At 33.0% G+C, this 11,032-nt stretch overlaps 2 protein-coding genes and 8 non-coding genes across 10 annotated transcripts; 6 read left to right on the top strand and 4 right to left on the bottom strand.

The window, feature by feature from the left end:
* Positions 1 to 1,250: 1,250 nt before the first annotated feature.
* F22E12.12 lies at positions 1,251 to 1,388 on the top strand. Its single transcript, NR_069290.1, has one exon. It is a non-coding gene; the product is annotated as an Unclassified non-coding RNA F22E12.12 (non-coding RNA).
* Positions 1,389 to 1,584: 196 nt separating this feature from the next.
* On the top strand, positions 1,585 to 1,729 carry F22E12.9. Its single transcript, NR_069289.1, has one exon. It is a non-coding gene; the product is annotated as an Unclassified non-coding RNA F22E12.9 (non-coding RNA).
* F22E12.10 lies at positions 1,596 to 1,740 on the bottom strand. Its single transcript, NR_069288.1, has one exon. It is a non-coding gene; the product is annotated as an Unclassified non-coding RNA F22E12.10 (non-coding RNA).
* A 2,008-nt stretch (positions 1,741 to 3,748) lies between these two features.
* Positions 3,749 to 6,127, bottom strand: chw-1 (CHp/Wrch Rho-like protein homolog; the record flags this gene model as incomplete). Its single annotated transcript, NM_073285.2, has 4 exons — positions 3,749 to 4,059; positions 4,209 to 4,351; positions 4,400 to 4,544; positions 5,927 to 6,127. The coding sequence occupies 4 exons, from the start codon at positions 6,125 to 6,127 to the stop codon at positions 3,925 to 3,927; spliced, it is 624 nt and encodes a 207-aa protein (NP_505686.1). The 3' UTR covers positions 3,749 to 3,924.
* Positions 4,863 to 5,017, bottom strand: F22E12.13. Its single transcript, NR_069287.1, has one exon. It is a non-coding gene; the product is annotated as an Unclassified non-coding RNA F22E12.13 (non-coding RNA).
* F22E12.3 (ShKT domain-containing protein) lies at positions 5,033 to 9,227 on the top strand. The gene is made up of 6 exons (NM_073284.5): positions 5,033 to 5,115; positions 5,162 to 5,298; positions 5,821 to 5,913; positions 8,081 to 8,171; positions 8,474 to 8,541; positions 8,768 to 9,227. The coding sequence occupies exons 1-6, from the start codon at positions 5,045 to 5,047 to the stop codon at positions 9,064 to 9,066; spliced, it is 759 nt and encodes a 252-aa protein (NP_505685.3). The 5' UTR covers positions 5,033 to 5,044; the 3' UTR covers positions 9,067 to 9,227.
* F22E12.7 lies at positions 6,412 to 6,560 on the top strand. Its single transcript, NR_069286.1, has one exon. It is a non-coding gene; the product is annotated as an Unclassified non-coding RNA F22E12.7 (non-coding RNA).
* On the top strand, positions 6,710 to 6,865 carry F22E12.11. The gene has a single exon (NR_069285.1). It is a non-coding gene; the product is annotated as an Unclassified non-coding RNA F22E12.11 (non-coding RNA).
* Positions 9,228 to 10,533: 1,306 nt separating the features above from the next.
* F22E12.6 lies at positions 10,534 to 10,811 on the bottom strand. Its single transcript, NR_069283.1, has one exon. It is a non-coding gene; the product is annotated as an Unclassified non-coding RNA F22E12.6 (non-coding RNA).
* Positions 10,608 to 10,750, top strand: F22E12.8. Its single transcript, NR_069284.1, has one exon. It is a non-coding gene; the product is annotated as an Unclassified non-coding RNA F22E12.8 (non-coding RNA).
* Positions 10,812 to 11,032: the final 221 nt, after the last annotated feature.

Raw genomic sequence — 11,032 nt, 5'->3', positions numbered from 1 at the left:
GTGTCTTGTGTGCTCATCTCTCTCTCTCTCTCGTGCTTTTTTCTCTCTCTCTTTGCATTTCTCTTATCATTAAAAAAAATGTCCATCTTAGCGTTGATGATTTGCACGACGACATTTTGCCGTTTATCACACGAAGAAGTTAAGAAAAAAAAATTGAAAACGAAAAAAACTGTTCTCAGTACTAGATGAACGGTGAAAGAAATGTGTGGTGGTTGTGATTGGACGGATCAAAGAGACACGATGACAAAGAAAATCGAACAAATTTGATCAAGAAAACAATATAGATTAGAAGTAAAACAGAAATCACAAGGGATTATCCTGGTATATTGTCTAAATAGTAATAACAAAATATGGTTTCATTGATTCAAAAAGTTATCTGTCAATTGATGCCGTTAACCTTCAAATGAAATTTGATTTCAACGTTTAAAAGACGTGTTATTCAGGTTAAAAATTGTTTGATATAAAAGGAATGTGTAGTATGGACTACTCTTCAATAGTTTCCGGAAACACTTATAATTAAAGTGCACTCTTAATCGGCCTTTGAAAAAAAAATGAAATGAGAACGTTCGAAAGAAAAGTTCAGAAATATAAAAAATTAAACTAATTCAAGTAACACAAAAGAAACGGTTTCAAAACGGAAGTTACAGACTATTTCTTTGCAATTTTTAAAAATAATTTTAGGATTTCTCGGTGGAAATCACTTCGACCTTCATCATTGATACGGTAAATCAAGAACGATTTTCTTAAAAGTTATTAAACTGAACAAATTTACGATACATTGTACTCTATACACCAGATGGCATGAACATAGAAACACATTTTTTGGGAATAACGAGACAAAGCTTTGAAATAAGGAATATCTGTATTTTTTCTTCAAAACTTGAATTAATATGTACATTTCAGCAAAGAAAAAACAAAGAGAAATCTTATGACCAATCAAGTGAACACCAATGAGATGCTAAACAAGTTTGACTGAACTTCATCACATGGTAATAACTTTTTATTCATCAATTTTAAAATTTTTATGTTCTAAAATGTTGTGCAGGGTGTTTGGTGTCAAAACAAGGTTGCATCAATCCAGAGAAAAAGAGATGGAACATATTACGTCACGCACTTTTTTACATTCCCACACCTTACGAAAGAGGGCAGAAATTGAAACGAAGAGAAATGAGAAGAAGATATGGAAGGAACAAGAGTTTTGAGAGAGGAATGTGAGACAGATGGGTGCACTCTTTTGCGACATGTTTCTTGCCTATTCCAAAGATCACTCTTTTATATTTGAATAGATAAAAGAGTAGATCTTCGGAAAAGTTTTAGGAAATTTAAGTGTAATCAGGTACAGTAGTCATAAGAAGATCGAATAATTGTTTGATAGTTAAAAAAAAGAACTTTGATATAATAATTGAAAAGTCCGTGATGCTTTACCCAGTTAATTGGAAGAGCATAACAAAAAATGCAATGCGCGGAAAATGACGAAGCGGGAGATCTTTCCTCTTCATTTTCTCTCTCTTTTTCTTCTCATTCTCTCTTTCACACACATACACGCATATAGGAGGAAATCGAGAGATAGAGAGAGACACCAAAACTGTCTACGTGCGCAAATGAAAAATTGGTAAGACAGTTAGAGACACAGACATAATGGTAGATGAGAGCACGGAGACGCAGATTGTGTTGGAACGTGAAAAGCGCACGCTCACATGCACGCGCACTCTGCTTCTCCACCAATCTCTTTACTATCTCAATGTGGTACAAGGTGTGAGGAGATTCGGAAAGGAATGGTCTTTGAGGTCTTTCGTGGGTGATGCAAATTTTTTTTAATCTTTAGCATAACTTGTTGCACATTATGCTGATTTTTCAAGAATTAAGTATAACCTGAAAACTGAGGACTGTTATTAAGAATAAAATGAAGGCATTACTAATTGTCAGTTATCAAGTATTTTTCTGAGGAAAACGTTTGTTCGCTGCATAGAGAAAACATGAATCTTTGAGATAGAACTTGGAAAAACAGTGCAATTTTCTTTTTTTCATGGCCTATAGAATTACTCCAGGTACTGTTTTAGCACACTTTTGGTGTTTTTAGTATGCTCATGTGTAGATAAATGTTGTGGTAGTTTTTGAAAAATTTAAATGTTGAAAAAAAATCACATTAGTGGGTTTTGAAAAATGTCACATTTTTTACAAATATTTAAATTTTTCCCAACATTTTGATTGAGTGATATAATACTTCTAATTAGAATTCTAAATGAAATGGCACGCAACGTTTTGTATTCTGCAAGTAAAATGGAACGTTTTTCTTTTGTAAGAAATTTTGAGAAAAAAAACCAAAATCCCTAAATGAAACCGTAAAACATTAATTAGATTATTATTAAGAATTCAACTGCTAGCAGATTTTTGAATTAAAAAATTGACAAACAAAATGATCTTGAATCGTTGTAATTATTTAATAGATCAGTCTCACTCAGACCTCGCAATTGTCATTACAACACAATAGAATTTGAAATTTAGTCGATAAACATTGATCATTCAAAGTTTAGGTCGGATAAATCGTCATTTAAAAAACGGAAAAAATCTCACAAAACAAATCACAACATTTTCAGACGCTCTTTCAAAATATGCAAAATCTTAAACTTCAAAGACATTACCATATTGTGAAAAAACATCTGTCAGTATATCGTGAAATGTTTTCTTGGTACGTAAAATTAGGAGTTGAAATTAGCTCGTAATAATGTGGCTCTACTTGGAAAGAGTGTTGAAGGTGTCATATGAATTATGACGCACAATGAAATTATTAATTTTAATGAAAGCATGGTGTTTGAACACTTGTCATCAACTATAATGTACCCCCTTCATTTTAGAATGAAGTATAGAATTTTATGAATGTCAAGTAAAGAAACATAAGTAACTCTATTTATTGTTGAATCGACAAATGAGATATAATACGGTTGAAACATAGATTTGAGATTTGGAAACTCATTTTGAGACAAATTATAGTTTCAAGAAGGATACACAACTAAAAATGATTCACTGGAGCAAACATATTCACACGTGTTCAACAAGGATAGAGCTAACAAACCCACGAGTTGCTCAGAAATAAAACTACGTCACTTTCTGAAAGTTTAGGAGCGTCAAAAATAATCTGAAACATTTTCCTAAAGTTTCTGAGCTATAAAACAATGTTTTTTATAAATATGTTAATCTGATTTTTTAGAAGTCGCTTCACACTTTAAAAAACATTGCAACCCTACTTTGTTGTCAAATATCAAAACGTGTTCAATTCATATATTCAATGCTGAAATCTTTATCTGATTCGTCTGTGAGTAATATATTCTAAAAAACTTTTATAAATGTCATATGTATAACCCACACAATCATTTTGAAGTCCATATATCATTTGATTTTTCAAACTGAACATTTGGAAAACAAAACGTGACTTTTTGAACTTCTCGTTATTCTTTCGAATCCTTCCTAGTACTCATCAACAACCGCAGAAAAAGCAAAAGAGAAAAATCAGGGTGCACATAGCCAATGAGCATCCTCGTGCCACTCACTTTTTGGCTTCTTGGAGACAAAAAAATATGTATAGGAAGTAGAAATTTAAATGTTTATATTTAGTACGTTTTGTGAATTTTCAATTCAATTTATGATTCAGAATAGTGTTTTCTGATCGTTCAAAATTTTTGCAGATGTTGTTATACGTGCTCTTCCTGGCAACTTGCAAAATGTGTCTAGACATTTCAACGTCTGCAAACGGAGAGTGGTGCATTTATTCGAATTTTGCATTTTGAAATGAAACAATACTGAATGTTGATCAAAAAATTAATGCAACAAATAAAAAATTGTCGTATAGTGTAAAAGTGAGAGAGGAAAAAACCCGCATTGGATAGAACGAAGCTACAAAATTTAATATAAACATTCAAAAATTAATCAAATGAGGTTGCGAGTACGTGTGATGAATCTTGCCACGCGTTCCTTAATTTTCGATGACTTTGTGTAAAAATTCGATCGTTTCTCTCGATTCTTCTTTCCCTCGAGACCGGCCAAAATTGCTGCGTCAAACATCTGGAATCAATTCATTTATTTTCAGTGTTTAATTATACCGAAGTATTTTATTCATGCAAAATCAGGAGATAAAACACAGAAATGTTGTTTGGATTGAAAATTTTTCGTGAATTCAAATATCTTTGCGAAGTTCTAAGAAATCAACCAACCTGTTTTAAATTGTGTTGTGTCAGTGCTGAACATTCAAAAAATTCAGCTCCGAGTCTGTCTGCTAAAGCTTTTCCGCGTAACTGCGTGACAGTATTCCCACGTACTTGCCATCTCTGATCAGCTTGAGTTCCCACCAGAATTACTGAAAATTTTATTAAAATGGACTGTGTCCAAAAATTTGTATACATACATTTTGTCCCCGGATTTCTCTTGGTGACTTCCGGATACCAGTGATGTGACACATCTTCAAATGATTGTAAATCAACAACTGAATAAACAATGACAAAGACGTCAGCATCTGTGTAGCACAACGGGCGAAGAGTGTCAAATGAGGACTGAAAAAGAATTTGGAATTTAATTAAATTTAAGATCAAAGTGTAAATTTGTATATTATTTTTGAAAAGGTGGTTTATCAGTTCTGGGATGTTTGTAATCTATTTTACTCATTCATATTAGTAATATTTGTGCAATAAATTTTTTCTGAACTTTTCCTCGTACAGAAATGGGGCAAAAATCCCATAAGAGATCTTTTAATGAGTGTGAAAACTCAAAAAGTTAATATAGCATGCCATACATCTTCGTTTTAAACTAAATTCTGTTCTCGAATGCTCAATCCCTTTGAAATGCCGTTATTCTATTGTTTCCGGATTGCGCGCGCCGGTCCGAAACTCATCCGGTATTTGTATCCGCCATTGTGCATTTCTCTATTTTCGATTTGACATCCGACCCTGTCACCTCGGCAGAGACATTATTTGTTTTTAAATTTCTTGTCTACCATAAAACGAAGCCGCATATCCGAATGGGCATCTCATTTTGAATAGCTCACTTGTTCTCAATGTATCCTTCTGGAATCTTAGTCTCAACTTTGATAATATGTTTCATTGGATTTTCTTTTGGTTTCCAAAGGTTAACTTGTATTGTATTGGTCAATGTGTAACATTAGAAGTTGTAGGTATCCAGTGAGGAGGTTCAATCAACCAAATATTCGTAAATTACCACCAAGTATTCAAAGAATCAGAGCAACTTCAAGTTCAGTTCCTATCAGAACAACAACTGTGCAATCACTTCCGTATAATTTCAAAAACCTGGGTGAGTAGTTTCTCAGTTGTAAACTTTACAAAATTGAGCTTTAACTTTTAAACTTGAATTTTCCGATATACATAGCTTGTCGTTCAAATTTTTAGTTAGAATCTTAGTTTGTAGTTTTTGCCAAACTAAATATTTACAGTATTTTCTGTAATATTATGGCACCCCTACTATCTCACTTTGAAGAGTGGTATCGCGGTTTATTTTGATAATGATATAAATATATACCTAATTGCACAATGATATAAAAATAATTAAAAAATGTTTTGCCTGTTGACAATGTTCAAATAGAACAAATGAAAACTGAGATTGAACTGTAAAAGTTGTACTTTGGGGTGGTGATAATTTATAAATACCTATGTTTGTTTCGATTTTATTAAATTACAAATACAAAACCGGCAATCTAAAATTGAAGGATTTTATGCGAGACTAAAAAATACCAAAATATGGAACCAGTGCATAAGTAGTTCAAAATATCTTTTGAAAAATAAATTAATATTTTATGCTAACATTTTTTAATTCCAGAAAACATAACATCAATTCGGCAACTTTTAATGGAAACCGCAATTGCGCCAATGAAATCAGTTGGACCAGTTGCTAGAATCACCCAAAATATAAGTGAGTCACTAACCTGTCCAGCGGTGTCATGAAGCTGTAGACGTATTGGTTTCTTGTCAACTAGAACAACAACTGAGAAATTATCAAATGCCGTTGGCACGTAGTTGTGTGGATAAACATTTGTCGTGTAGCTAACTATCATCGAAGTTTTTCCAACTGCCGCATTTCCAACAAAAATGCATTTGAGACATTTCTCATCTTCTTCTTTTGCCATCTGTGAATTATTTACTTTAGGGGGTTGAGGAGAAGTGTGATAGACTGTAAATGAGGTAAATGATGCGAGAAAAAAGGGGAAAAAGTAGAAAGGGAGAAGTATCGAAAGACTGGATAAGAAACGGGTAGAACATTAACATAACTGACAAATAATGGGAAAGATCCATTACCAAGAAAATGTGATTACGTGGCGACAAAGATTCAATGATTCACTGCTTCTTTTCCAATGATTTTCATGATTTTACAATCATGGGTTTTCTTTTGACTTTTAAATTTACGGGGTCATCTGGATGGTAACTTGGTACTGAGTAGCTGAGATGCAAGAACTAATAGATACGGTCATTATTCTCGTAAGTTTTATTGGTTTTCGGGAAGCGGGGAACGCAACGAATACAAATGACCTCTATGATATTATAGTATTAGTAATAACAATAATAGTAAAATGGTAAAAGCGGCGAGTGAACTAAAATGGTAAAGAAGGAAGCAAGAGAAGGAATGAACTGGTCTACTACAGGGTTACAACGTCAACTGTTTTCATAGCAAATGTGTGAACATTTAGAAATCTTTTTTTTTTGATGAATAGAAGTCATGATGAGAAGAATAAAAAGTCATGAAGAAATGACCAAATCCGTCTATCGCCCTGATCGATAATTGCGTCGATTAATGGATGTAGATAATGTTTGATAATTGGTGACGGGAGAAAAGAAACCTGATCCAGGGATAGGTCCTAGTTAGCATACAATTTTAGAAAAAATGTTTATGCCAAAACGTTTTAGTTTGAATTACCACAGAGATTTGATAATACGGCTTGTAAGTTTCAGTTTTTTTTTTGTTGTTTTGACAGAGAGACAAATGGAGAACCAAACCACTTTTTAGTTATTTGTCAATTATCAAAGTTAGTAATTATTATTAAAATTTAGAAATTTTCTTAAAATGATTAGGAGTTTTAGAAGTGTGGACAATGTTTTCAAACATTGAAATATCATGCTACGCTAACAAACATGAAAACGATAAATTTAATATAATGTTTCAAAAAGGAAAAACTGAGATTAATTTTCGCGATAAAAAAGGTGTTGTCTGGTAAAATAAGTTCTATAAAATCCCAAAATGTTCTAATTGTATCAAATTTTTTGGACGTCTCCACCTAAGAGAACCCAAAAAACGGAAAGAAAACAATGATCGAGAAGGTCTCTGATCAGTTGGTAGTTAACATTCAAATACCAAATGTTCATTCATACATTGAAAATAAGAAGAAAAGAACAAAGGTATGTATACTTTTACGTATAAAAGAGATATCAGTATCTTCATATATACATCCGTCCGTAATACAAAAACCATGATTCGACCTTGTCAGAATAAACAAAATTGGGAATGTGTAGAAGAGGCAATCAAAAAAGATATATGGTCAATGAAGAAATCATCGAAAGGAATGGAAAAATTGGCAAAAGGAATCTGCTTGCTGATAACAGATAATAACGGAGGAGAGTGTGAGATGAATTTTCAACTGTCCATTCATCGAGAATTATTTCTGATTTCCTGAGAACCTGTTTTTCACTTTTCTTCATTTTCTTTCCATATATTTCTGGTTCAATAATCAACCATTCATAGCTATCGGAGAAATAAGTCTGATGGGAATTTACGAGGTGTTGATCGTCAATTCACACTACAGAATTATGGACTGAATCACCCAAATTGTAGTAAAAAATGTTTATAAAAAAAATAGTGAAGGACAAAATATAGTTATGAGTAATGAACATTTATTTTGTCAACTGACAGAAACATATTTTCAATTTAATCAAGGTTTGAGAAGAATTCTTAATTTGGAAATTTGTACATTTCATTCCGACATTAATTGGAAATTGAATCAAAAAATTATTTCAACTTCAGCTGAAAGTTTTCAAAAATTTTAAAAGTAAAATACAACTCTTAAAATCAATAGTTTTCTTAGTTCCAGATACTGCACAATTACCATGTTGTCGTGATCGTTTTGGAGAACAAGCATGCCAATCATTGAGAAAATCACAGCCAGCATTATTTGAAAAGAGGTGAGATAACAGAAAGTTAACTTCACAAACTAACTGGTAAAATGACAAAAAACTGTCAAAATTTCTAAAACTTTGTGAGATTGGGAATGAGCGTTCTTGAAAAACCAATAAAAACGAGTGAGTCTCAGTGGCGATAAATGTGAGGTAATGGATCCAGTCGTTTTTTGTTGAATATCTGCTCAAGAGTGTGCGCAGATATTTGTCTTTTTCCTTCTTATATCTGTGGGCGCGAACAAATTTATTTCGATTAGAGGTTCAAAGAATATTGACTATAGATTAATAAAAACAATTTTAATTTCCAGATGCTTGACTGATCACGATTTTGCCGCTATTGATTGCTGTGGAGAATGCAGAAAATATATTGAAAGAAGTGAGTATCTCATGTTTTTTTCCTGAATACGCTTCTTATTAATACGCTAAAGAAGTTTAAAGGGACCCAAATAGTTTTTCTAACTTTGTAGGTTTTACTTTTTCTGTTAAAACCTTTGGATCACTTGTCAGTTTTTTTCAAGCAATTCTTGGAGATTGAAATCATTCACTGAAATAATCCAGCCTACAAAGGCAAGATATTCATAGTTCCAATCCCAATATTTCAGATAAGATCAGTTCCGAGAATTCTCGTTCACTCCAGAAGGCTCCAGCAATGTGTAAAGACAAACATTCTATTGGATTCTGCAGACGATTCAAAGCATCTGGAATGGGAAAATACAGCTGTTCTGATGCAGAATTTGCTGTTCGAGTTTGTCGTCATTCTTGTGGATATTGTAATGATGAGTTGTACTCAATGAAAAATGCACCTGCTCTGTGTTCTGACACAAACCGAATGATTCCAATTGTGAATGGAACACATCTGTATTGGGCATTTGGAAGAGAGGACAAGAAAAAATTAAATTAATTGAATTATTTTGTTTTAAAATGTTTTGTTTTCTCTAGTTAAGAGTACTTTTCCACCCACGTGGGTTAACTTTTAAATCAGATTTCTATGTTTTATTTTTTAGTTTGTACTGGCTGTTTCTATTAATTTTTCTGAATAAAGTCTACCTCATTCCCTGCAAATATAAACTCTCTGATCTGCCATGAACATTTTCTGCACTAAACAGATAAAAATTGTCTGTTAATGTTTCGAATGAAGAGTAGATTTCAAACTTCAATTCCATCAATCACTTCAGCAAATTTTGCTGGCCGGGATGAGCCTGGCACAAAAAAACAAGCGACGGTCACATGTTCGCACATTTCAATTCGAATTTAGAATGTGTAAGGTCGCCTCATTTCACTTTCGACACTGATGGATGATGGCAGCAGAACACAGTGATTAGGAGATTCAGAAGTTTTTGAATGAAACAGGGAAAGAGATAACAACTTTTTGAAAAACAAATTGGCACATTCTTGAAATAAGACGGATCATGGAAAATTGCAACATTTTCTGACGGATAAGTTATAAAACATTCTTGCAGAATGCAATGTGGCAGAGATTTTTATTTTTGAACAAAGTTGAACAAAAATTGAAGTTTTCAGAACTTCATTACGTTTTTTGTTACATTTTCAAAGCAAAGTAGCGCAAATAGGGAGCCTGTTTTAAATTTAACCGTTGGTGTTCAATTGACTAATTGAATACTTTAAAAAATCCAATTTACAGTGAAATCTGTAATTAATGAGTTATAAAATTAAATTACCTATAAAAATTAATCCACAGTGCTCGAAATAAAAAATGAATCTGGTTCAGTTCAAAAATGACAACACTTCATAAAAAATTTCTTTCCCTATTCAAACGCACAAAAATTGACTTTCAACTAAAAATGAAATGGGTTCCAACCAAAAGTGGCCCTCTAAGTATCCAGTTACATTGTTCTGAAAAATGTTGTCGATCATAAGTTCTTAACTGGCCGCTGGTAAAAACTAATAATTTAGGTGTGATTATTACTTTAAAAAAAACGTACCAGGACACTGAGTTTTGAGCTTTGCGGAAGTTATAAGGAAAATCTGTGCAATTTTAAAAATGTTATTACATGAATTTGTAACAAAAAAATGTTTGCTTTAATACTGATACATTGCTTCGAGAAAAGCTACACGAACACTTACCGATAAACTCGGTAATCTAATTTTGTCGGAAAATTCGCCCCACACCCCTGTCCTAGAGCATTAATAATAAGTTGGTATAGGCACGACTAACCTTTAAAACTACTAAGTTTTTTCTCGAAACCTAGAATGCTGTAAGAATTTTTTAAAGCAATTTACAAGAGGAATGTTTATTGATATTTATAAACCTAAATTAGAAATGGTTTAGTAAACTGCAAGAATTATCACATAATGGCGAAGTGAAAATCCCCTTATATATTCTCACCTACAGCCAACAACATCAGGACAAAAACAGAAACTGGCTTCTGTGATGCCATCTCATTTATCTCTATCAGTTGACATTTGTCCCCTCTTGCACCTCGAATACCTTTTCCCCAGTGGGAGCACGCCTCGTTTTTCTGTTTTCTCTGTCAACCTATTCACATTCCCGCCCCGTTTCTCCTTCATCTTCATCCCACCTGCAATGTCCTAGAAAACTCGGGAGGAGCAAGGAAGAGAGGACACTCAATCCCATTGTTTTTTTCTTTCAACCTTTTTAAAATTTTCCACATGTTTCTTTATTTTTTGTATTGGCCAGAAGCCTAAAAATCGAATGAGTCAGAGTTGTGTGACTAATGAGTGGGATGGATACACCCGTCTTCAAATCAGAAACTCATAATTTTCAATGGACCAATAAAAAAGTATCTCATGTAATGACTTTTTGTGCAATCTTCTCATTTCCATTGAATTTTATTCTTGATCTCACCGCCGCTTTCTCTTTTTCGCACAGCTCCGCCCTAAGTGTC

Source organism: Caenorhabditis elegans, chromosome V, assembly GCF_000002985.6.
Source record: "Caenorhabditis elegans chromosome V".
Taxonomy (NCBI): Eukaryota; Metazoa; Nematoda; class Chromadorea; order Rhabditida; family Rhabditidae; genus Caenorhabditis; species Caenorhabditis elegans.
This window is presented reverse-complemented; position numbering and strand designations above follow the sequence as displayed.